At 37.8% G+C, this 27,741-nt stretch overlaps 1 protein-coding gene and 3 non-coding genes across 5 annotated transcripts; all 4 read left to right on the forward strand.

The window, feature by feature from the left end:
* Positions 1-11,486: 11,486 nt before the first annotated feature.
* Positions 11,487-19,212, forward strand: LOC134572810 (PABIR family member 2-like). Of its 2 annotated transcripts, none has more exons than XM_063432036.1 (10): positions 11,487-11,877; positions 12,736-12,820; positions 13,478-13,534; positions 14,196-14,243; positions 14,674-14,724; positions 15,479-15,580; positions 16,543-16,631; positions 17,197-17,261; positions 17,736-17,829; positions 18,603-19,212. In XM_063432036.1, the coding sequence occupies exons 1-10, from the start codon at positions 11,777-11,779 to the stop codon at positions 18,733-18,735; spliced, it is 825 nt and encodes a 274-aa protein (XP_063288106.1). In that variant the 5' UTR covers positions 11,487-11,776; the 3' UTR covers positions 18,736-19,212. The 2 variants fall into 2 exon arrangements, with proteins under 2 accessions (XP_063288106.1, XP_063288107.1); XM_063432037.1 differs by having other exon boundaries at positions 16,546-16,631.
* LOC134573819 (small nucleolar RNA U109) lies at positions 14,854-14,999 on the forward strand. The gene has a single exon (XR_010085378.1). It is a non-coding gene; the product is annotated as a small nucleolar RNA U109 (small nucleolar RNA).
* LOC134573821 (small nucleolar RNA U109) lies at positions 16,239-16,376 on the forward strand. The gene has a single exon (XR_010085380.1). It is a non-coding gene; the product is annotated as a small nucleolar RNA U109 (small nucleolar RNA).
* LOC134573820 (small nucleolar RNA U109) lies at positions 17,399-17,544 on the forward strand. The gene has a single exon (XR_010085379.1). It is a non-coding gene; the product is annotated as a small nucleolar RNA U109 (small nucleolar RNA).
* Positions 19,213-27,741: the final 8,529 nt, after the last annotated feature.

Below are 27,741 nucleotides of genomic sequence, written 5' to 3' on the forward strand. Positions count from 1 at the left end.
AAATAAACCCTGATCCACTCAGGACAGTACAATAACAATAACAATCCCAGCCTTTCTCTAGGCTGTACCCAGCCCTTTACCGGGCGGACAATAATAACCCCAACCCTTCACCGGGTGGTCAACAAAACCCCAACCCTACTACGGGTGGTCCCCAGCCTTTTACCGGGCGGTCAACAAAACCCCAACCCTTTTACAGGTGGTCCCCAGCCCTTTACCGGGCGGTCGCGTACCCTGCCCGCTAGGCAGTCAAGCTAAAGTTTTTTAAAAAAAAGCAAAACTCACACACCGGCCATCTCAAACACATACTCAGGAGGCAGATAGACAATTGACAGGTCTTTGTTTATAAAAAGGGGCACCAGATAAGAGATTACCTGTCTTGTAGCCTTCTGGAAGCCGGAAGTGGACACGGAGACAGACCGGCACAAAACAGGAGGATACAGACAACGGCCGTATTTAGGAGGTGATCAGGCTCCGGTTGTCCCACTTTCCGGAGGTCCGCTCCGGTCCGTTGGTTTCCGGCCCTCCGAACCGGCAAATCCGGGGCCCCACGCCCCACGTTGGGTGCCACATGAAGTGGATATCAATCCAATTGATTGATTATTTTGTGTATCTGCCCCTGGCCAAATTAGAGAAACAATGCGTGCACGCTCCCAAAGTAATTCACACCAGACACAAGTTTCAGGTTAATGAAAAACTTGAGGAATGTTTATTCAGATGGGGTGGCATGCCCCTTATAAAGCAAAATTACATCATATGCTTTGTCAGAGATAACATGGAATAATACATCAATAATTGGTTAGGGGTTAAGTGGTTGATTTATTGCTCTTCCTACTGGGTGTGATGTCACTGGTATCTTGCGGGTCTCCCCCAAATTCCAGCGCCATCTTGTTAATGAGGGTGTTAGTCGATGACTAACTTGAATTAGGTTCATATTTTATGTCCACAACACACTGCATATGATTTCTATACACTGCATATGATTGCTGTATACGTCCAGAATAATTTAGAGGATTTGGTAATCCTGTATTGTATTTATACATTATTATTAGCATTTATACAAGAGACATGGGTTTGTCCTACTCTATAAAGAGATAGCCATTGGCATGATGTTTGGGGAAACACAGCTGTGGGTTAGTAAATTCACTCATCTTCATTTGCAGTTGTTTTACATAACACTCTTAGTTTGAAGTCTCTTTCATTGTTTGTTAATGAGCTTTGAGTGGTTTAACAACCCTCTATCTATTGATGAAATGCAAACTGATTGCATATGTTTATGCTAATATATAATTGTGAAATCTTTAATTAAATTGAAGGGTCTGGGCAATTACAGGACACTCCTAAAATCATTGGATTTACATTCTGTATTTGAAACCAACTTCATTAGTACTATTTTTTTATAACCTGCAGTTAGGTATACAGCACAATGAAAATTCAGGAATTCTAGTGTAATTCAAATTAATTTTAATGAGCTTACCTAAAAAAAAAAAAATCTATTTTTTTTACTGTGTAGCAGTTAATACTCAGATGCATACAAATGCACTTTGTTGTTCTGGTTTTGTATTTTATTGTAAAATTCAATATAAATTCAAATATGAAAAAGAGTACAATCATATTTCAGAGGCCTGTAGGCAGGGCCAAAAATTGGATGTGCAAGCTCTGAAGACATACTGGGCGCCATAGTAACCGAGGCGCCATGGCGGACATCAGTCAGTGGTGACAAGGAAGCAATACATTGGGATAATGATGAACAAGCAATTCCCTCACAGGCACATGCACCTGCAGGGAAACACATTTTTATTATTAAAAATAATATTAAATATTTCTAAATTAGAATAACATGGAGAGTGGAAGTGTTTTGGGTAGCAGTGGCACTGTAGGGTTTAAGGAAATTGCCTGGATAAAAAGTTGTTGGGATTAATTATTTAGTTCCCAGCTATTCTCCATCTTATCCCAACAACTATTTTATTCTCCACACAATACGCCCACTAGTTTTCTCTTTTATTACATGAAGTTCCCTATTATTCCATAATATTTCCCACAGTGTCCCCTTCCTACTTCACCCCCAGAAGTAAGGTGGAATGTTTATGGAAGGCACTGTAAGGAATGGAGTCTGAGCGGCTTTCACACAGTGCCTTCATGCATTCTCCATTTTGTGTGCAGCTGTATCAATCCACCCCAAACAGCAACTTATTTAATTTTAAAATGCCAAATTTGCAAGTTCCCCATTTTATTCCCCTCATTTAACACTGTATTCCCCGTCTTACACCCAATAGGGCCACCCACCCTCCCAATCACTAGAGCAGCTCCCCACAATAGCCCTACAAGCTTATTCCTCGCAGTGCTCCCTGCCTATCCTTCCTATCCTATTCCCCACAACCTGTCCTACCAATATTCTTCACTACCATCTTCCTCCTGCCATCTTCCGTTTCCCAGCGCCTTCAACAAGTAAGGGACTGGCTAGGGAAGGTATGGGGCGTCGGGAATATGTTTTGTACAGGGTGCCGGAAAGCCTAAAGCCAGCCGGGCCTGTAGGTAGTTAATTCTCAGCTATACCTGCCTTAAAAAAAGTCGGGATGTACATAATTATCACCACTGCACAAAACTCATCCCCCTTAACTCCCAAAAAGTACTATCAAAATTAATATAAAATGAAAAAAGTGCACATTTGTAATCAAGGTAGGCACCCAAGGTAGGCACTACCTACTTTTCCTTCTGGCAAATCTGCTCCTTTTTTTTTTTTTTACAATTTTTTATAGATAGGAGGGGGTTTGTATCCGACCTACAGCATTTAAGAAATTGACTTTCTGACAACATGATATATTTAGAGTTACCTGTATTCACAAGTCGGAATGCAGTGTGCATTAGCAACATTTGGTTAAAATGGCCAGCTCTCATATTTACTAAATGCAAATCTGGTTGAAATTTGGTTAGCTCAACAAAATGAGCACATTTCATTCTGTAATTTGTACTATTCAATGCCAGTAATTCTCAGAAGTGAAACCTTTATAGCATAGTTATCAACAGAAGGTTATAAACAGACTCACTTTGAACAAATCATTTAAAAGGCGAATTCATAAAACAAATCCACCTGGTCTTTTGTATCCGAACCTACAGAAACCTACAGGACTGGCTAGGGAAGGTATGGGGCGTCGGGAATATGTTTTGTACAGGGTGCCGGAAAGCCTAAAGCCAGCCGGGCATGTAGGTAGTTAATTCTCAGCTATACCTGCCTTAAAAAAAGTTGGGATGTACATAATTATCACCACTGCACAAAACTCATCCCCCTTAACTCCCAAAAAGTACTATCAAAATTAATATAAAATGAAAAAAGTGCACATTTGTAATCAAGGTAGGCACCCAAGGTAGGCACTACCTACTTTTCCTTCTGGCAAATCTGCTCCTTTTTTTTTTTTTTTTTTTTTACAATTTTTTATAGATAGGAGGGGGTTTGTATCCGACCTACAGCATTTAAGAAATTGACTTTCTGACAACATGATATATTTAGAGTTACCTGTATTCACAAGTCGGAATGCAGTGTGCATTAGCAACATTTGGTTAAAATGGCCAGCTCTCATATTTACTAAATGCAAATCTGGTTGAAATTTGGTTAGCTCAACAAAATGAGCACATTTAATTCTGTAATTTGTACTATTCAATGCCAGTAATTCTCAGAAGTGAAACCTTTATAGCATAGTTATCAACAGAAGGTTATAAACAGACTCACTTTGAACAAATCATTTAAAAGGCGAATTCATAAAACAAATCCACCTGGTCTTTTGTATCCGAACCTACAGAAATCCTAAGTATTTGTCCACTGGCAGAGCAAGCAAGTTATTAAAATAATAACTGCATAAATCATGTTATAACACTGTCTGCAATGCATTTCATAATCCTATCTGTCAATTCGGGGTAGACAAGCTTCAGCACTACAGAAGTTGTGAACTACATCTCCCATAATTCTCTTACACTCATAATGCTGGCAAAACATCAGGAGATATGTAGTCCACAACATCTGGAGTGCTGCTGGTTGCCTAGCCCTGCTTTACACAATGCATTCATCTCTTTATAATTTGTTGCTGCTATATAAGTAAATTATTATTATTGTTAATTATGGTTATTATTATTATTATTATTGCCATCTATATTGCGCCAACAGATTCCGTAGCGCTTTACAATATTATGAGAGGGGGATTTAACTATAAATAGGACAATTACAAAAAACTTACGGGAACAATAGGTTAAAGAGGACCCTGCTCAATCGAGCTTACATTCTATAGGAGGTGGGGTGTAAAACACATTAGGACAGGAATTTGCAGTCAAATAAGGTGGGCTGCCCTTTAGGAGAGAGCAAGAGGCAGGTATGTCAGGTAGAGGTTACTCTTGGAGGCCATAAGCTTTCCTAAAGAGATGGGTTTTACATGGTTACACATGAACATGTTAACAGCACGAGAATTAATCATTATTATTTTATTTCTTAGAAACCATCATAATAAACAACAATTTACAACAGAGAAATGGCCTGAGTATCATTTTGTGACTAATTCCTCATAGGTTTTTTTTTATTCTTTATTTTTCACTCAATAGACACAGCAAGTGTACATCCACTTTTGGGCTTACACACAGTGGTGTATCCTGGTTTTGTGCTGCCCTAGGCTGCCCACCCAACCCTTCCCCCGTCCCGCTTTCTAAATACACACACACACATTCACTGACAGATACACATACACTAGCTAACAGAAACACACGCTCACTAACAGACACACACACTCACAGGCAAACACACTCACACTAACAGACACACACACACTAACAGGCACGCACTCACTCACTAGCAGACACACACACTCACACTAACAGGCAAACACACACACAGTCAGAGACACACACACACAGTCAGACACACACTAACAGACACACACACACACTAACAGGCACACACACTCACTAGCAGGCACACACACACACTCACTAACAGACACACACACTCACACTAACAGGCAAACACACACACAGTCAGACACACACACACTAACAGACACACACACAGTCAGACACACACACACTAACAGACACACACACACTCACTAGCAGACACACACACTCACACTAACAGGCAAACACACACACAGTCACACACACACTAACATTAACATATATATATATATATATATATATATTTTATTTAACCACCCCCCAGCCTCCTTACCTTTGGGAATGCTGGGGGTCTCTTTCTCCCTGGAGGTCCAGTGGCTGCCGGCCGGGCGTGCAGGCTGCCAGAGGAAGAGCTCAGAGGAAGAGCTCCCTCGCCAGCCGCCCACCCGCCAGCGCACAGCAGCCTGCACGCTCGGCCAGCAGCCTGCACGCCCGGCCGGCATGTCAGTTAGCCGCAAGGCTAACAAGGCATTTGCCCTGGGCATTTGGGGGCGGCGTTTTTTGCCGCCCCCTGGAAAATGCCGCCCAAGGCAAAGGCCTTGTTTGCCTCGCGGCTAAAACGTCCCTGCTTACACAGAAGCCATCTTGAATACAATTTTTGGAAACATAATGCAGTTCAACAAATACAATACATGCCCATTCCTTAAAAAAACATTGGCACCTGCCGTCTACTGAGGGTTTTATATTTTAAATAAGGACAGGCATTTATCCTCATATTTTTTTTAAGAAAAACCAGTATATTTTTTATGTGCACTGAACCTTCCATGTTCTTGTTATCGATTAATGCATGTGCTGGATTTTGCTTCTCAAATTCTTATTTTCACACTTTAGAAGGGTAACAAAATATACAAGTTTTTAGTGAAAAGCAAATATAGCCATTCTACGGGACATCAAAGTCCTCTATAAAGGATATCACGTATGAACATTGCATTGACTTTCATGTTTGACCAGTTTTGTGTGCATGCGCCATTCTGTCTTTTATTGCTTTTTATTTCTCTTTTTTATTTTTATGTTCCTTTTTTTCCCAGATGATTTTACCATTTATTGCATTCACAAAAGAAGACCAGCAAGTAATGTTACTGGGGGGGAAAAAAAAGCCAAAATTGTAATCTGAAGAATGTTTTTATTTTTATTCCTTTTTATTTTTATATTTAGAGTGACACATTTTTTTAAACCTTCAAAAAAGAACCAAAATGAAACAAGAAAATATAGTGAAGGAGCAGTAAGGAATATGTTGGCGCAAATAATGGAATAAAGATGTGCAAAGTGGAAAAACACCAGAAAATCAACCTAAAACAATCAAAACAAAGTGGAAAATGAACCGAAAAACTGAGCACAGCACTTTTGCACATAGCACCCTTTGTCTTCCAAGGAGCTTACATTCTAAAGGGAGGGGAGTAACAACAGATGAAAGTGCAATGTATCCAAAAGTAGGATTGACAGGTATATAGATAGATTGACAGGTATATAGATAGATTGACAGGTGCGCAATCTATATTTAATAAAAGCTATTATTTATAAGACTGATGTGACATGCTGTGTTGTAGAAAAAAGGGATTATTAGAGGAATTAGTACAGGTATGCATGTCAGACTAGGCTTACCTAAGATAACCATCATATTTTTTTAATACATTATTATTATTATTATTTAAAAAGCGTCAACAAATTACAATGGGATATTATTAGACATGCACAAATCAATTTCAGCATATGAACTAATCAAATGCCTGTCTTTATGACTCCACTGGTAATTAATGGACGTGTCAATTAGTTTGGGCGTAGGTTAATAGGAATTTAATTTGTTTTAAATAGCTCAAATGCATGAAGTCTATATATTACTTTCACATGCTGATGGGCTACCCTGCAGTATGTATTATGTGAATGCTACATGGGGGAAGTCAATTAACTAATCAAGGCAATTTCATTGGGATTGCTCATTGATAGATAATTGATCTCCATATGAAATCATTTAAGTCTATAGTTGCGCGGAAGACCTTGCATTTGCTGCCTGTTAGAGTGTAAAAAGAGATTTGTGGTTAGGAGACAATACTTAATCTGGTAAAACAAAGTTATAAAAATGTGGACTTTTCCAAAGAGAATATTTGCTTTCTTATAGAGATGGGTATTCGAAACTAGACTCTAAAGCAAAGCGCGATAGTGTAAGATTTGGGAATTTCATATGAATGAGACATCCCTTGTTCTGATTTCCTGTGTGAGTAAGCCGTAAATTAGATGAAGATTGGCATGAAATCAAGGGGTGAGTAAAGGTGTGTAGCAGGTAGGTTGTGATTTCTAAATGGGAATGAAGGGAGATTATTATCACATGAATAATAGCATTTCACAAAAGTAGGATACAAATACATTTTATGAAACCACATTACACAATATCAGTCAATGCAGTCTGTTTTTTTTTTGTTTTTTTTTTAAATAAAGTGCGAATTCAAGATGACTTTTTTTTTTTATTTTTTATTTAAGGCCAGAGTAGCCGAACGGAAAGCATAGCTGACTTGGAGAAATTTTCCAGTTTGACTATTTTGTCTTTATATTTAAACCTTTACTTTGAATTACCACCCATTATTTCTTGCACTGCTGAAGGATGTCTTCATGTCCTTCATTCTGTGATTGATAAAGGCTTGAGTCTTTCATGGTAAATTTCATATTGTAAAAAACTAAGATCTGGCAAAAATAATCAGGAAAAAAAATCTTCAGTTCAACCATAGGGACAGCTTGCCTAATTTTTTATTTTTTCATTTTGAATATAAATTTGTTACAATTTGGAGTTTAGTGACTATCCCACCCATGTCTAGAGGGCATATCTCTGACTTTTCAGCCTTTGGCAGTGGGGATGGAATGTTGTATGTAAATTGTGGGCAGTGAAACTTTAACATAATTTAACTAAATACAATCAGTCAGTCACAGGCTGTCTGCACTGACTAATCTCAGCTGAAACAAGAATTCAATAGAACACCGGTTTTATATGTAGAATTTTCAGATCTGGAAATGGGGAAGGAGAAACCCTTTATACCATTACTATAAAATAAAAAAAATTCCAAATACTTTTGTAATCTTCCTTCCCTTATCCATCAACCATTTCCCATATTGTGATTTAGAATCTGTGATTTCAGGTCTGTGTTTTTTTTAAATATATTTTATTCTGAAAATTTAACATTGGGTGCAGTAGTAGGTGTTTTCCCATTTAATACTCCTGTTTAACTATGTATTATGTTATGTATTTACTTATTTTATGTCAATCATAGGGATATCAACTGATGGTGCTATTAAAATGGTAAATGTATATACAAAACCAATTCAACGGCTAGAAAGAATAATTTTATTTTTCTATAAATTGTTCTACAGTAAATAGTTATAAGACCCCAATATATTCTCTAGTCTTGAGACCCCAATATAGTCAACAGAGTTGTGCAGTAGGATATCTCTTAGTAAATGATTTCCCAGTCTATAGAAAGACTTGTATAAAATCCGCTTAAGTACATCCTTCGTTCTGTCCGGGATTTTTTACTAAAATGAGAATTCAAAGTAAATTCAAATAATAAGGCCAAAGTATCCAAACTGGACCCACTGCTGATTTTTGAGAATTCTTGTTTTGGCTACGTTTACCTTAACCCCTTAAGGACCAAACTTCTAGAATAATAGGGAATCATGACATGTCACACATGTCATGTGTCCTTAAGGGGTTAAATTCTAAATTAACTTTGTATTCTAACTTTAGTAAATAACCTTTTAAGACTGATACATGATTTTTCAGTACATTTCATAACATAGCAAATTAAAATCTGGCAAAATTGAAGCAAAAATAACTATTCAAAAAGAAAATCTCAAGTTCAGCTATAGGAAACATAGAATGTGACGGCAGATAAGAACCATTCGACCCATCTAGTCTGCCCAATATTTCAATAGGGAGATCTGGGCTATTTTTTTTTTTTTTAAAAATGTTTAATATAAATTTGTTTCAATTTTGAGTTTAGTGACTATCCCAACCATGTGTAGAGGACATATCTCTGACTTTGCAGTCCTTGGCAGTGGGGATGGAAGGATGTATGTAAATTGTGGGCAGTGAAACTTTAACATAATTTTAAACACAATTAGTGACAGACTGTCTGCATTTACTAATCTAAGCTGAAATTAGAATTCTATAGAATTGTAAATTAAGTTCTCAGACATACAAATGTAAATCCAAAACAAATGGAAAGTGGGATCGAGAAACCCTTTATACCATTTAAAAAAAAAAAATAGTTTCAAAATATTTTGGTGATCTTTTTCCATTTACCCATCAACTAGTTTCCATATTGTTAAATAGTCTGAGATTTCAGGCATAATATTTTAATACATTTTGCACTAACAATTTGATTGGGTGCACAATATTTTTACATTTAATACAACTGTTTTAACAGTTTTTGTTCTATGTTATGTATATTTACCTATCTTACATCAATCTAAGTGCAATATCAACTGCTGCTGCTATTAAAATGGAAAGTGTGTGTGTGTGTGTATATACTAAATCAATTTAACAACTTGAAAGATCAGATTATTTTTTTTACAAGTGGTTGTACAGTAAATAGTTATGACACCAATATATTGTATTAAATTATTTTCCAGTCTATAGGAAGACTTGTTTTAAATGAGCACTAAAAAAACAATTATATGTTTAAGCATAGGTGACAATTCTGATGGGACTAATGGAATTGGGCTTCTGGGTGTTGTAGTTCATTTGCTGACTTTCTACAGAAGAATGCAGATAACTGAACTACAACTCCCAGAGACCTTTGCCGTTCAAAGACCTGTTCTGGGATAAGCTCAGAAATTCTACAGAACATTTAAGTAAGTAACATGACTTACTGAATTACTTATTGGTTTGGTGAGAGGTTACTTAACAAATTGCAAAGCTAAAAGTCAAATTTAAAAAGCATAGATTTAAATGTATTCTATTTGTTTTTTCCGTTATGCTTTAATTTGGGAGGTTCAGGCGGAGCAATGCCTTGACACTTGCGTAATACATCACAGAGTGCCACACTTGGGGGATATATAGGAGGCATTAATCGTGTAGGTGGAGAGCCTCGTCGAGTAGATAGCCGACACTTGAGACTTCTTGACCCCCCTGAATGCCCAACAAGGTTAAGGTATATAGCAGGTACACGTATCACATGACGAACAGACACAAGATAGCCAGAGCATCGCCCCTGCATGCCTATAAAAGGCTGATAGCTACACTGTCTCAATGACGAGTTACACTTGAAGGTGGAAAAGAGGGGTATAGGTAACGCCCGTTCTAAATTGGGACGAGCAGAGACTACACTACGCCCAAACCACTGCGTACATAGATAGGTGGTGATTAATATGAAATATGAATGTCACTGTGTTGTATCTAATCCTTTGTACTGTAACCCTGAATCCCCCACCCTACCCCTTTTTTTCTGTACCCCCACCCTTTCTATTTTATGATTGAAAACAAACTCAATTAATAAAAAAAAAAAAAAAAGCATAGATGATTTGGAGAATGTTTAGTCATGCTTTAAAGGGGTGTGTGTGTGTGTGTGTGTGTGTGTGTGTGTGTCATACATACACTCTCTCTGCTTTCCTATGGACGCTGGCGTCTTCACAGTGAGAAGTGCTGAAGCGCCTCTAGCAGCTGTCAATGAGACAGTCAATAGAGGCTGGATTAACCCATAGGTAAACATAGCAGTTTCTCTGAAACTGCTATGTTTAAAGCAGAAAGGGTAAATCCTAGATGGACCTGGCACCCAGACCACTTCATTAAGCTGAAGTGGTCCTTTAAGCGGGGCTGGCCTGCATGATGACTTGCCATTAACTTGGGTGGACACCCCCCCTTTTCCAGGCGATTCTCAGGGCGGCTGCGTTGGTTGGTATGCAGGCTCGCTGGTGCTCCGCCACTGACTGAGGTCATCATTACTATCTCAGCCAATGCAATGCTTTCCCATGGTAAAATATTGAGGTCTGCTGCACATGGACGTCCATCGCTGTCCCAATCAGCATCTCCTCATTACCCAATGCATCTCTATGGGGAGCGTCTATACTCCTTACAGCTCCATGTACACACTGCCTATAAAACAGAAAATGCAGTGTTTATGGGTGAGTGATCAGAACAGTGCATTTGTCTTTGTATTATTATAATTTTATTTATATATAGCTCCATCAGATTCTGTAGTGCTGTACAAAATCTGTAGCGCTTGTGCTAAAATCAGTACATTCAGCTTCAGTGGTTGTGGTGCTAAATGTTTAATTTTAAAGGTTTTTATACCTAAACCTTGTAAATCCCACTGTAACTGTAGAATATATTTGGGCAATATGATTTACATTGCATTTTACCTTTAAAAGAAAAAATAAATTTTTTATTTTATTTACGAACTGGTTATTTCTCAGTATTTAAATTGTATTGTCTGCATAATACCCTTCCCTCCCCTGATTTTGTCCTATTCTTCTAACGGTTAGAAATGTTAATTTGGCGTCATCGCTGTGACGTCACGCCGCTGACTGTGGGCGTGGCCAGACGCCGAGGCTGTATTTATAGGCCGCCGTGTCTCAGTGCGGAGAGTTTGGTTGGTCGGTGTCAGTGCGCGCCCCCTATAGACCGCACGGAGAGCTGCTCGTAGGGTCAGACAGAGGGCGCTCTGCGCATGCGCTGGGGCCCAGCTCTGCACTCAGACTGGGCTTCTGCAAGGCCGGAGCCAGCACCGCAAACAAAGCAACACCTGCCCGCCCGCATCGCTGTCCGCCGTGCGGGGTCCGGCCGGGTAACTAACTCAGGCCCACGGCGCTGCCAGCCAGGCCACACCGCTTCAAACTGGGGGGGGCCGGCGGCTCCAAGATGGCTGTGGAGAAGATGGAGCTGGACATGGAGATCCAGACTGTGCAGAACGAGGCCGGCATGAGGAGGTCCAACAGCGCCCCGCTCATCAATGGACTCAGGTACTGAGCTAGGAGTGATGGGAGGGGAGCTCGGAGGGATGCTCTGGGTGATGGGAGTGGAGGGATGCTCTGGGTGATGGGAGTGGAGGGATGCTCTGGGTGATGGGAGTGGAGGGATGCTCTGGGTGATGGGAGTGGAGGGATGCGCGGAGGGGGGGTGGGGGGTGCCTTGCTGTCTGGCCTGGCACGCCATCTATTGGCTGACTGAGCATCTGGGTGCTGGATGCCAGAGGTGATCATTATGTTTAGCTTTAGGCCATGGGTGGCCGAAAGGTAGACACTTATAACATCTGTTCTAGAACTACAACTCCCAGCATGCATTCCAGCCAGGGAGCTCTCAGCGGATCCCACTGCATTCAAATAGCAGGGCTCGTTCTCTAAATTGAATCTGTTTTTTTTTTTTTTTTACTTAATGGTATCACTTGGTGCAAAATTGTGAATGAACTGGAAACTTGGACAATTTGTGTGTGTGTGGGGTAGGGTAATGTAGAGTTAATGGTTAAGAAATATAGGTTACTTGCATAATTTCAGCAACGTGTGCAGCTTGGTGTGCCTTTTTATTATTTTATTGTGTGTGTGTGTGTGTGTGTGGTTTTGTGGCTTTTTATTTTGTCTTTTAAAATAAGCTATTTATCAAATTGGACAATGAGATTTTCCATCTTTCTTCATAGCAATTGAAAAATTGCTCTGCTTGCGATCATGCAACAACTTCTGTTTTAGTCATACTAGTTACAAGAATCATTTCTGCAGCTGTTCATGGGTTAAAGTTGAAATTTGAGTTTGAATAGTAAATCCTAAAATTCAAAGTTGATCAATTTCTTTTTATTTTTTTTAATTTTTATTTATCTTCCGTTTTAGTGATACTGAACAAGTGTTTCAACCATATACAATTCGTGCACGAAGAAATAGTACGACGACTACTATGATGAATCGTCACAGCATGGTATGTTTAAATTGACACAACTCCTTCAGGGAACAATTCTGGAAATATTTTGGGGAACAATTTGTAATTCTTAGTGTCCATGTTCTGTTGCTCAGCATTGGCAAGGGAATGTAGCATATTCAATATTTTGGTGTCATTGTTTTAAATGTTGGCTTAATTGCATTGAACTAAAACAAACCACTTGTGTTTTTTTTTTTTTTTTTTTTTTTTCTCCTTCCGTCAGTGTATTCACATTAAAGGACCAGTCTGGGCACCCTAACATCCTTTCAAGTTGTTATGGTGCCAGGAGGTTCGATGCACTTGCTTGCCTTAAGGTTTTAAAGTGTTAAAGGGCAAACTTCCCCAACTATGCTGTTACTGTGTTTTGTCTGTATGAATGGAGCAATATTAAAAGTGCTAGCTAGGAATTAACCATCGCAAACACAGCGCATGCATTTTGGTTCCTATGCCCAAAAACAGAACCCTCTTCTAGGCAATCCGTTTCGTAATTGACTGGTCGTGGAGCGACTTAATTTTAAATGGGGTTTGATTTCCATCTACATAATTGCTAGCTCAATGCATAGGTGGAGTTTAATTTTCTGTTTAAGTACTTGTTGTATCATGACCGTTACTTTAATATTCCAAACCATTTAAATAAAAGTAATTTTGTATTTTCAGATACCAATGTCTTCACCAATACGCATTCCCTGCAGCAGACTTTATCAGCTCAGAAGGGTAAGTTACTGCTGATCTGGCAGGTTTATGGTGTGCTGGTAGATTTAGCTCTATAACTGTTAAGAGGGGAAAAAAACTGTTGCTCTTAAATCAGTCCCACTTGCCTTTTTGTCAATCTGGTGATAAGCGCTCATTAAATCATTTTTACTTTTTAATGTTACCTTTGTGTATTTATATTCTTTTTTTTTTTTATTTTTTTTTAATCTGTTTTTATTGAGTTATAAAGAGAGAACAGCATTATTCAATGCAACCATAGTCAGGTGAAGGTCATGCACGACCTGTTTGTACCTGTTATAATGTATGCAAAGTGACATAATTTAATACATGCAATATCAGTAGTAGATAATCTTCCTAAGTTGAGGTGATGTGAATGTGTATTTATATTCGTATTGCAAAAATGTTGACTGCAAGTTTGTAGTACAAGGTTAGGTCTTGTATGTGTTTTTATTTTTTTTATTTATTTATTTTTCTTATTTTTTTTTTTGTGTGTGACCAGATATTTTAGCATCACATCAATTCAGATTTTTACTACCTGTCTCTGAAGCTGGTGTTTATGCAATGGTGGACAAATATAGTCTGCATCCAAATCGAATACTGCTGATTCAGATTTTTCAAATTGTCTTTATCTAAATGTGTTTTTTTTTTTTTTTTTTTTTCCCAGGAGGAAGGTGCAGATTTGATTGACAGAGAGACTGCCAGTGAACGGCAAGTATTTCCATGCATGTTTATGGAGTTATAATGTAGAAAACCCTATTTTGAATATTTTTTTCCCTTGGCTTCCTCCCCTTATTGTAATGAGTCAAACCGTTTTTTGTGTTTCCTACCTAGGGTCTGTAGTAGTTCTAGTGCTTGGAGTCTTTGAGTATTTTCTGTAAAATCAATAGAAGTAAATTGTACTCTATAAATTGACATAATTTAATAGAAAAAGTGTGTGTGTGTAAATTTTTATTTTCTTTTACTTGTTAACTTTTCATAGAATGACTGACATCTTATCACAAACTATTCCATGATGCGATCCCAGAAGTACAAATTCTCACTTCATGTATTGATTTTCATTGTCCTAGTTTGCCCTCCCCCCAAAAAAAACACACAACTGTGTCTTTTATCACAATACTATCTTTGTTTTCTTTTACAGGGAGTTCCAAGCAGCAATGCAAATGAGTTTGTCCTGGGAAGATAATTTTAACCTGGTAAGATCTGTAACCTTTTGCTAAATGACAGTGGAAATTCTTTGTATATATCTAGATCTGGCTTAATCCTTGTGGGGACCCCCTCTCCTATGTTCTTACTTTGTAACTTTTCTATACAATTTTGACTTGTTGCATGATGGACTTTGGATCTGTGTTGCATCTTTCCTGTGGGATGTCAATATGTCCATATCATGCTAAAGTAAAATCCTATAGGAGGCATCAGGGCAACCAGTTGTGAAGTACAAACTGAGTTGTAGTATATTTCTCCTACAATGTATCTCTTAAATGCAGGCCTTTAAATATTTTGTCTGTGCAATGGTCTGCTTAATTTATAGATATGGTGTGTGTATGTATGTGTATATACACACATCATTTGTCCTTAATGAATTAAACAGACCATTGCATAGATTTATATATATTTGACCTGGACTATTTAAATTTTGTAGCTGCTTAAACATCTGCTTGTTTTGGTTTGACTTTCTTAAAGTTAATGTACATGAAAAACCGCATGTAGTGTATGTACTGTTCAAATAGGTTTTTTTTTTTGTGCTGTAGGTACAGTTAGAAATGACTAACATACTGTTTTTTTGTGGGACTAAATAACTCCTATATCTATATGTAACGGCTAATATCACAGAAGACCTCTAACTTTTTTTTTTTCCCAAGACTGCGTAACTAAGGCCAATACAGTGCAGTGAGCGTTTTTTGTTTTGTTTTTTTTAAATATTTTAATTTATTTATCTTTGCTTTTTAGAGTGATAATGATCTTGACAAACTTGAAAAATCGACTTCTCCAAAGCAAGTAGATTTTACTCCTGTATCTCCAGCTCCTTCACCAACCAGAGGAATTGGAAAGGTAGCCATTTGTCCACTATGTAACCTAGTAATTCAGTTGCACGTTCTTGCATGCAAAACACCGCACATGAAATCCTCACTGGCTTTTATCCTCTAAGGGTATAAAAACGTTGCCATATTTATTAGTCAGAATTGGTATTAAGGGTTTCTATTGTAGATCAGTGTACACCAGGGCCCCCCCTAGTTTTAACCCTGTAGCTGAAAACATAGCTGTTTCAGAGAAGCTGCTAGGTTTACACTGCAGGGTTAATCCAGCCTCTAGTGGCTGTCCACCTGACAGCCGCTAGAGGCTGCTTCCGCAATTTGCACAGAGTAAATAGCACTTATTTGAAGCTGGACGTCCTCACGGAGTCCAGCGTCAAAAAAGATCCCCACAGGAAAGCATTGAGTAATGCTTTCCTGTGGGCGGGTTTAAATGCGCGCGCCTATGACTGCGCATTCGGCTCCACTCAGAAGCCGACGTTGATGTAGGTGAGGTCATCAGTGCCGAGGGAGCCCGGCGCTGGATTAAGGTAAGCAAATGGTTAACAATTAATTCGTCGTGGTACAAGGCCCTAGTCACCTAAACAATGTCTTGGGCTCTATAGCGTTAGGGATACATATTTGTATATAGTGTTAATACAGCATGCATATGTATTGATCTAGAATGACTCCCTATTGTGCATGTTGGGTTTTATTTTTTTTATTCTTTCCTGTGGATTACACCTTGCCTTTTAAATGCTATATTGAAGTCTAGAGTTCTCAGGACTGCCAGCTGTAAAGAACAGACTGGGTGGTAGTATTTTACTCCTACAATTTATTCACCTATGTATTGCACCATGTCAGACGTATAACCAAAGTAAAGCAGTTTTGTAATTAACTTCTCTGTAGTTCTGCAATTAGAAGGAATACCTACACTCTGTTTATGACGATATTTGTTTTCCATTTTGGTAATCTATATATATATATATTTTTTTTTCATAGCAGTGTTTCTCTCCATCTTTACAAATGTTTGTAAGCAGCACGCGCTTTCCTCCAAGTCCAATAAACAGTCCAAACAGGCGCTTTGTAACGTAAGTATCTTCTATAGGTTTACAAACTTCCATTTGCAGTTACAGTTCTTTAAAAGGAATACAGCTTTGTATTCCTAACACTATATAGTGTCACTCTTCCCACCTGCAGCACTCAGTGCGTTAAGCAACCCTTCAAGCACTCGTCTTATTCCAGTGCTGTGGTCCCTCAGTGCTGGCTCTTACTTCGTCTCCTCGGTCATTGCGAGGGGGGAACCTAATGCGCATGCATGCCGAATGCATAATGGACTTTCCCAATAGGAAAGCATTGAATCTATGCTTTCCTATGGGGATTTAGAAGACACTGGACGTCCTCATGCAAAGTGAGAGGACAGACATAGGGAGTGCTGAAGGTTGCTTAAGTCTGCCATAGTGGATACTGTCTGCTTAATCTCTATTGGTTCCCCCCTTGGCTCATGCATGCTGTATAATCATTGGTAGCAGGCTACTTCCAGGTGGAACTTTGCTTTAAACTTTGCAAAGTTTGAATTAGTGCAATTACCTTATAGCAAACTTTTTTTTTTATTAATTTTTTTAATTTTTTTTCTTCCAACCCCTCCCCCTTTAGACGAAGAAGCCAGAGTCCTATCAACTTAATACGTCCAAGTGCACTGGGCCCTATAAAACGGAAAGGTAGTGTTTCTGAATATTTTTATCTGCTACCAGTTAGCGCAAATATATATATATATATTTTTTTATATATTTTTCTGCTTCAATCCTTATGGACCCCTCTTATTTTATCTTGCTTTGTAACTTTTATATATAATTTGTTGCATGATGGACTTTGGATCTGTGTTGCATCTTTCCTGTGGGATGTCAATATGTCCATATCATGCTAAAGCAAAAAAATATAGGAGACATCAGGGCAACCAGTTGTGAAGTACAAACTGAGTTGTAGTATATTTCTCCTACAGTGTATGTTTTTTTTCTTTTTAAATTTTTTTTTTTTATAATATTTGTCTGCTGAACTTTTAAAGAACAAATGTTTTGCCTAGAATATCCAGCTCCTGGTCTTGAAGGGGTTTATTAAAATGATTTGGGAAATAAATCCCACTGACTTTAGAAATGGCATACTAAACTTGCTGTCTTTCTTTCCCACAACTCTAGTTGAAGAGGAATTGGGAAATCAACCAAAGAGACTGTTCCAAGGAATTACAAACATGCTTTCATCTGATTGCACACAAATGTCAGATTGCAGCTGGTAAATATCTTTTTAGTATATATATATTTGATTTTATTTTTTTTTAAACCTACGTTGTATGAAACACATTGTCTAAGTTTACATTTCTGAAATTAACCACCTTTATTTTAACTGAAGATGCAGAATATAAAGTGTATTCACTGCTGTGTGTCAAATGAACCTCTTGTGGTGGTGGATGTCTCCTTAAAATCTGTCCCTAAGACCTTGGTGTGAATGCAATGAGCAGACAGTATGTCAATTGTCCATTTCTTGAATTGGAGAATTGCTCTTAAGCTGGTTTAAATGGTCACTCTGCACTAAGACAACTTTAGCCTAACAATGTTGTTTTTGTGTATAGATCATTCCCCCTGCAGTCTCGCAACTCGATTCTCTGCCATTAAGTTAAATCGTTTGTTTGTGCTGCTCTAGTCACACCTCCTGGCTGTGGCTCACACAACCTGCCTTCACACTTCCTGTATAGATCTAAGTAAACACACTGTGCCCTAAGATCTGACTGAAAATTGATTTATTCAATGGAAGCTGTAATTAAGGGATTTTCTGCAGGGTCTTGATCTATATACCAAAACTCCTTTAAGCGAAAGTGCTTGGCAGATTCAGTTCCCAGGTATTGTTTTGGTTTGAAGGGAAATGCGAGTCTTGGTTCAACAGCTTCCTGTTGATCCGCTGTAAAAGTATTTCAAAATTTAGATATTGAAAGAGTGAATTAAGTAAAATACAGAGAAGTCCTCTGTTTTATTCTCATCTAACAACTTTTTATTTTTTAACCTTGTTAGGCACTCTTCAGATCTTGACAGCAGTAGCAGCATAAGTTCGTCTTGTAAGGAGAGCAGCGTGACCAGTTCCCCAGCTGCCTGTCTTAATTCTTGCTCTTCATTCACGTCACTTGAGGATCTTTCACCAAAATAACTGCTTCCGCTATGGATTTACCTTCAATCTACCATCTCAACGCATTTAAACACTGACATACATGCCCTGTGTGAAGAACTGACTCTTTATTCAGAAGTGGGAAAGTATGTTGGAAATGTACAGGCAGACTGTATGCACTGGTGTACATAAGTACCCTTCCCCGTATTTATTTGTCCTAATGACTACAATCATGGACTGTGAATGTAACTTGTTAAACCATTTTCAGATTTGAAAATTTAAAGAAAAACCTCTTTAAACACTGCATCACCGTTCAAAAAGTCTTCCTATAGGGCTGGGATGGCCATGTGAGCGGTGTAAGGTGCTACTTCCTGAAATGAATGCAATGTCTACCACTTAATCAGCTGTGCTGTGTAAAAATTCACTTTTTATTTCTTTCATAGATCAGCTGTTCGATGTATATCTAAACTTGGTGTCCAAATCTTGTTATACCAAAGTGTATTTTTTTTTTTTTTTTTTTGTTTGTTTTTTTCCCAGAACAGTAACACTTGAAAGGTCAAAATTACTGTAGGTTTTGAAGTACTAGTTGCTCAACCTCATGTTGCCATTTTATTTGGGCAATGCAAACTTTACCTTTTTGCCATCAGTGTTTTTAACAAAGTATACTGTCTGAAGATAATGGTAGTGTCGTTCAGTGGGTTTTCAACCAAGTTGTTGCACTCAACAAGCTAGGTTTTTTTTTTTTTTCTGTATTCCCATAGGAAAAGATTTGGGAAAATTGCTACATGCTGGAGGTGGTGAGCCTTTATTTGGATGGGGAACCACTAATGTAGATGAAAGATTATACCCATGTTATATCCCCAAACTCAGAGATCAAATGCTTTTGCAGATTGATCTCATTCCAAATTGACTTCTGTTACTTCACTTTTTTATTTTTATAATCAAAAGTGTGCATATTTGTAATATAGCCTGGTATTTCTGTACATATGTGTGCGTGTGTATTTACCACAAATGTTTCATTGTGTGAACGGGGCATATTTTTTTTTCACCAAGACACAGCAAAATGGTGTCATTGTATGAATTCCTTAAATTACTTACAAAATAGTTTTGTACCAGCAATAGTAGTCAGTGATTAAGTATTGTAAATAATTTACTGCATCATTAAGATGTCCAGATTCTTGATTGTTGGTTACAAGTTGCTTCCTGCTATGTTTTACTTAATATTTAGCAGGCGTTAGAGAATCTCAAACATTTCAACTCCAAAGCACTTTATGAAGAGGTTCTCATTGGGAGTGGTTCTCAAACCATGCTTGATGACAGCCAGTGGTCCTCCTATGTTGGTGAACCCCAAACCTCTGCTCAAACGTTTTGTTTATGGGAAATCTTGTCACTGTTGGCATGTGACAATAGGTCAAGGGTAGGCATGATTTGTTCAGATTGAGCTAAAATAGGCATTTTTTTTTAATGGGCTTTGTATTGAATACTAGACCAGCGAACGACAAGTAAATGTTAACGTTTCCTTTGTGGAAATGTATGTGTTCTATTGGGACCAAGTGTGCAGGCATGAAATAACCAAACTGCTTTTCCAGCATACTGCAGTAACTTTAGATTTCTGGATCTTTCAAGAAATAAAAGAGAAATGTCTTCATGGCTACAAGCAACAAGTGCAGATATTTCACAACTATCCTAGTTGTGTTTAACCCCTTAAGGACACGTGACATGTGTGACCTGTCATGATTCCCTTTTATTCCAGAAGTTTGGTCCTTAAGGGGTTAAAGCTGTATTTATAACTAGAGTGCATATTTAGTATTTCTTTTCAAGCTCCATTCTGTAACTGTGTATATGATCTACTTTAGATGTGTGCCTTGTAGCAGTTGTCCTTTTAAGGCTGAGGACAAAACTGTTTGGTAATCCGTTATTAACGACTTGCTGGTCACAGAATTGTCTCAAGCTTGTCTTAATCTGCCAGCTGACATGTATTCGTAGAAACCAATGAAAATGTGCTATAGTTGTATATCTGCTCTTTCTCTTGACCAAATTATTCTTTATCTTAAAATGTATATTTAAAAATTATCTAAACATGGAAGACCATTTTTAAAACTGATAAAATGCCCAGGCTTACAGTGCCTTGTGCTAATTTGCGCCCCGGCCTTTATCCCGCATGCATTAAAACCACAAGCTTTGTGGGATGACTGCAGCACCGAGGTAGAGCACTGTGTTTTACGTGCTGCTGTGTCATATGTGCATGTTAATGTGTTTTTAATAAACTACATTGGGAGACCACCAATAGACATTCCTTTTTTTTTTTTTTTTTATGTATTAGATTTGTATTTTTTTGTGTGTGAATTGTTAAATTCATGAAATGTGTGGTGATCAGCACTTGAGGACTTTGTGCCAGAAATTGTAAAGTTTAATATTTTTTTCATTTTTTTTCTTTAAAAAAAAAAAAAAAAAACACTGTCTGCACTTTCATGTGTCATATTGTATATATCTGTATATTGTATAGCATATACTGGTATAATTGTGATTGTATATTGTTTTGAAGATGTACAGATCTGTTAAGGGCAGTATTGCTGCTTTAAACAATAAAACTGCTGCATATCCGTTTATTTATGTCATTTTCTTTAGTAGGTTGGGTTATAGAAACTGAATGTATGGGTGGGAAATATGAGAGATGGGTAAAGACACTAAAAGATCTATTCATTAAATGCCAAAATTTACTACAGAAACTGCTGTTTGCATTTGTTTTAATTCTCTGTTCAGTCGCTAAAATTCCTCCAGTTCACTGTGATTTACCACCAAATTTTAAAGGAACACTATAGGGTCAGGTACACAAACATGTTAAAACCCCACCATTTAGCCCTCTGGGCCAATCAGCATCTTCTCATACAGATTAATTGAATCAATGCATCTCTATGAAGAAAGCTCAGTGTCCCCATGCAGAGGGTGGAGACACTAAATGGCAGCACTGCTCACTGTGCAGCACTGCCCCAGGAAGCACCTCTAGCAGCCATCTGCGCAGTGGCCAGTGGAGGTATCACTGTAATGTAAACACAGCATTTTGTCTGAAAAGACCGTGTTTACCGTATGTGTGCAACTTCCCTTTATTTTTTAGAGGAGCAGTGGAATGTGGGTTTCAGTGTTCTTGCTGCAGTCTGATTATAGAATCCATATGTCCACCTACTTTTAAAGGGACACTGAAGGCACCCAGATCACTTTAGCAATGATGTACACTCCTTGCCAAACATACACACGAATTGTCATACAGTTTCAGAATACACAATGTAATTCATACATGGATGCACAATGTTAGAAAAAGGGCGCAATCCACATCATCTCCCACTCTATACACTGTAGCGCATCTGACCTTCAGCCGGCAGTTAGAGCAACTCTATGGTAATGCTGGGGGTGAAGTGATAATATCCCTATCCTCAGGTGCTGCCATCTGCAAGGGAGCTTATATAAAACCATTGAAGTTGTAAAACAGCTTGCTGGAATAAACACATTGTAGGCTGCTCAACCCTGAGCCCCAGTCTCTTTCAGATGTGACCACTTGCAGCGGGTGGGCTGTATAACACATCCTCCGCTTCTTTCTGGGCAGGCTGCTGCCATCCACCGACCCTCTGCTCAACTGTCTGGATGATAAGCTGACATTACTGCTTGTTACCTGTGAGGATTTCCGATGGCATACATGAAGAGCATTCACTGGGAGCACTCCTAGTAAAGATCATGCGTTGTCACTGACGTTGCATGATCTTCCAATTGCTCATGTGTGGCTTTGTCTGGATGTGCAACTTTTTTTTTCTTTCAGTATTCCTAGGGATAGAACATTGGCTAGATTATTGCGATTTATATAGCGCCAACAGATTCCGTAGCGCTTTACAATATTATTAGAGGGGGGATTTGACTATAAATAGGACAATTACAAGAAAACAGACGAAGGATTGAAGAGGGCTCTGGAGTGGGTTTACAAAGCGCAAGGCAGAAGAAACAGGTAAATACGAAAACAAATCCTATTACCTGTGGTTTTTTTCTGCCTGCAGAAAGAGACAACTGTATTTGAAAGCTTAAGCATTTGAGAGAGACCAAAGTCTCAGTGGTGCTTGTCCCTTAAGATTTTTTTTTTATTTTTTTAACCCCTTAAGGACCAAACTTCTGGAATAAAAAGGAATCATGACATGTCACACATGTCGTGTCCTTAAGGGGTTAAAGATGTTTGCCGCTGTCCAATAGATCATCCTGCAGGTGTCACTGTAGAGCTAAGCAAGCTTTGTCAATCCACTTTGTTAAAAGACACACTGTGAAGAACTAACCTTTTGGATAGAAGGCATGCATTATGGTAGTGGCTCTGAAACCAGATTGCATATTCTTAAATCTGGACTGTTTGTAATCCTTGAACTAGTTTGAGAAATGCTTCTTTAGATAATGTGTCCCATTATGTACAGGTTAGTGGCAATATGAAGAATAAAATGACAATGTAGAACGACTTCAAAGGTCTGTGTTCATATTTATTTCAGTATTCCAATATGTGAATATGCGGGTGTACAACCACATGATCCTTTAAAAACAACAACATTGTGCTGGAGAAAAGGCTTGGAGAGTCATGATGGGGGCACTATAGTGCAAGGAATACAACTTTGTATTCCTAGTCTATAGCTTCCCTTTAAGTAATTAAGAGTTGTTGGTTAACACTTTACAACAGTTGGGTACCACCAGCATATGCTGTATCTCATTCACTAAATATTAAAGCTGTGTTTGGGATGAGTTACAATACAAGCATACTGTCTTGTTGTTTTTTCAGATGCCCTCAATCAATGCAAGTGTTAAGAATTATAGTCTTGCAGTCTACACAGAAAGGGTTATCCGCTAAAGTGTAAATTGCTGGGAGTTTAATATCAATGTCACACAAAAGACTACAGGAGCAGAATTTGTAATTTCTATCCTGAGTCAGCCCAGCCTATTCCCTAAAGTGTGGATTGTGGGCAATTAGTTTGAATCTAGTTTGAATTTGATTTGATTTCTCAGCAATTCCCATATTCGTGAACATTCCCAGCTATATTTTCAGGTTGGGTACTTTGGAATTTACTCTGAATTCATGGTACACATACTGAATAATCAATGTGTGTGTGCGAGTTCATTACGATTTGGTACACTGTCAGCTTAGCATCCCACTAAAAACCTACAAAGGTTTATTATTTGTAAAGCTAATAAAAATGTAGCACGTTAAAAAATGTCCACCAAAAATATCTAGGAAAAACAAAGGGTAGAGAGATTTTATTTTAAATACTATATTTAAAACACTAAATTAAAATATATTAATCTATAAATAAAACTGATACTCATATTGGCCAGTGCCTGATGACCTTACTGGTGCTTAACTGTGACTTGGGCCGAAAATCTTAATAATGCATATCGATAGCTCCAAAAGTTGGTCCTGCTCCCCGAGCAATGCAAGCCATTACCTCCCTTACCCAGTTTAACAGGCGCCCACGGGGTTTCTCGACATGCAAGTATCGTAATATAACACTGTTTAAACCACCAGCTACACTTATCAGTTTACCAATGCTATCATTTTAGCTAATTTGCCTATAACACGGGCCAGTGACAATTGAACTTGCTTAGGTCCTTATGTGTCATGACCTTATATTAGAAGTTGCCAACCTACTGTCACCATAACAGCTACACGAGGTGGCACCACCGCCTCCTGAGCTCATACGGGGTGGCTGCCACACGTGCTATAAATATATCACGCTCCGATGATGGGCTACAGTGGCACATAATACTGTTCTCAATGCATGTATGATTTACTGTTTACCAACTTGTCTTATCATAGTCACATTATTTTTGTTTTAATTCGTTGTCACTTGCTTGACTAATTTATTGCTCAGTAATAAGTGTCACTTCCCGCTCGGAGACACGAGCAGAGCATGCTATGGTTAGAAGACTTCCTGCCTCAGCTACGCTCCACTCCCATAGGACCTAACGCACTAGCCTGATTCAATAGCCAGTATACTACTCCTATTGCAAGTTACGATTATTCTATGTATGTCTTACATTTACTTACTAATACAGTTAATAGGCTATGCTACTCCTGTTAACCTCAATTTACTGTGGTTTTGCTCGTGTTTAACATAAAAATTTAAAAATGAGGCATCAATATCCTGAAAATGTACTGTACTAACAATACCGATGTATCAACCCCATGATGTAACTCACTCGTACATTTCCCATACTACTTCTTCTGTACCCCATCTTATATGCCTTAAATAAAAGAAAGATTGACAAAATAAAACTGATACTGCATTGTTGCTGTTAATGACTGAGCTAATGTTTTATTAAATATAATATTATGAAATCTATAAAACGGACAACATCATTACAGATAAAGTATTTCACACCTCAATGATGCCACCAAATGGTCACTAACATAACTACTCTGCAGAAATGTGACCAGTATCCACATGCCTAAATAGTTCCCATTCACTGATGATAAGAAGTTTATCTCCTGTTAACTTGCTTGAATTTGCACTTCAGATTTACTTTAGCATATGCTAGTTTTGGAACTAGTCTTTTAAAACACAATACAATTCTGTACAATTTAAAGGAATGGTATGCTTTTAATATGTTACATATGACCAAATTTCATGCACCACCAATAAGATTTCACTCCCCCCCCCCCCTTTTTGCCCCAAGAACAGCTTACAAACTCCATAACAACAGAACCAAACAATGACATGTAATGGCAGAAGACATTAACCCCTAATTATGGTTAGTAGCCACTTAGTCACAAACACTGGCCAAATATGTGTTGTTTGCTTTTTTCCCCCCACACAAAAACAAATATTAACGCTAACTTTGGCCAGTGTTTGTGACTAAGTGGTTACTAAAAAAGGACTGGACATACTCCACTTGCAATACCTTGGGTTGTCTATTTTTGCAAATGATATGCCATCATGGGGGTGATTCTCATTCCTGGGCTACCATATGGTCTCAAAGGTAACATTACTAATCTGTCAAATTTCAATGTGAAAGAAAAATGGAACGTTCTATATTTGACCCTGTAACTTTCCAAAACACCGTAAAAACTGTTAAAGGGGGGTACTGTTGTACTCGTGAGACTTTGCTGAATACACTTTTTTTTTATAAAAATCTTAATTTCTCCGTTTTTTTATTTTATTCATAATAAATTATGTTTCATATATGAATAGTTCATGAGAAATTAAAAAGCCCTGTTACTCCTGAATACAATGATATATAATACGTGTGGGTGCACTTAATATGAACTAGGTGAATTACGGGTGAACAGACATATATGCAAATTCCAGTTTTTGTTTACACTTTGTTTTGATCAGAACGTGTACAATTGACTCTGTCCTGAAGGGGTTAACCCCTTAAGGACCGCTGACGGTTCAGGACCGTCAGCGGTAAAATGTGCGTTTGGACCACTGACGGTCCTGAACCGTCATAACGGTCAGGGGCTACTTACCTGATCGCCGTCGGTCCCACGGCGGCGATCAGTGCTCCTCCCGGTCCAGGGGGACTGCCTGTCTGCCCGGGCAGTCCCCCCTCGGCAGATCAGGACCCCACGGCCATGTGATCACTCGATCACATGACCGCAATAGGTGTCCATGTGTCTGCCTGCAGGGGGACTGTCTGTGCTGACAGGCAGTCTCCCTGCAAGTGTAAAATCCAAAATAAAGTGTAAAAAAAAAAACAATCAGTGTAAAAAAAATAATAATACGTGTATATATATATATGATATATATATATATGTATTATATCTATATATACCTATATATAATATATGTATATATATCATATATATATATAATGTCATACTAAGTGTATTTTTATATTTATATATACATATATTAATATAAAAATACACTTATATTTAAATTACACACAAATATATATAATAACTATATATATGGTATATATATATTATTATAAAATACAAATAATATGTTAATAAAAATAAATAACAAAAAATAAAAATAATTTTTAATAATTAAAAAAAATTATATATATATATATATGCAATTTTATTCTAACAGTATTTTGATATTGATATATATATATTTATATCAAAATACACTTAGAATGTAATGATATATATATCTATGTATAAATAAATAAATAAAAATAATACGAAATATACATATGTCCACATACATAATTACATAAATAATTTCATAAATATACACGTAGACGTCAAATATATAAATATGTATATATATTAAAATTCTACGTGCATATTTATGTAATATTTTTACCTAATTAAGTAATTTTAATGATTGCAATTTGAGGGACCTGCCTGCCAACCCAGGCCAAAAGTCCAGATAATTTAATTTGCTAGCACTGTGTTTAACCCTGTAACTTTCTATGACACCCTAAATCCTGTACATGGGGGTACTGTTTTACTCGGGAGACTTTGCTGAACACAAATATTAGTGTTTCAAAACAGTAAAACATATCACAGCGATGATATTGTCAGTGAAAGTGAAGTTTTTTGCATTTTTCACACACAAACAGCTCTTTCACTGAGGATATTATTGCTGTGATATATTTTACTGTTCTGATACACTAATATTTGTGTTCAGCGAAGTCTCCTGAGTATAACAGTACCCCACATGTAGAGGTTTTATAGTGTTTGTGAAAGTTACAGGGTCAAATATAAGGCTTGATTTTACTTTTTTTTTTTAATTGAAATTTATCAGATTGGTTAGGTTGCCTTTGAGAGCGTATGGTAGCCAAGGAATGAGAATTAGCCCCATGATGGCATACCATTTGCAAAAGAAGACAACCCAAGGTATTGCAAATGAGGTATGTTCAGCCTTTTTTAGTAGCCACTTAGTCACAAACACCGGCCAAAGTTAGCGTTTTTTGCATTTTTAACACACAAACAAATATAAATGCTAACTTTGGCCAGTGTTTGTGACTAGGTGGCTACTAAAAAAGACTGGACATACCCCATTTTGAATACCCTGGGTTGTCTACTTTAAAAAATATGTACATGTTAGGTGTGTTTCGGGGATTTATGACAGA

Source organism: Pelobates fuscus, chromosome 9 (assembly GCF_036172605.1).
Source record: "Pelobates fuscus isolate aPelFus1 chromosome 9, aPelFus1.pri, whole genome shotgun sequence".
Lineage (NCBI taxonomy): Eukaryota > Metazoa > Chordata > Amphibia > Anura > Pelobatidae > Pelobates > Pelobates fuscus.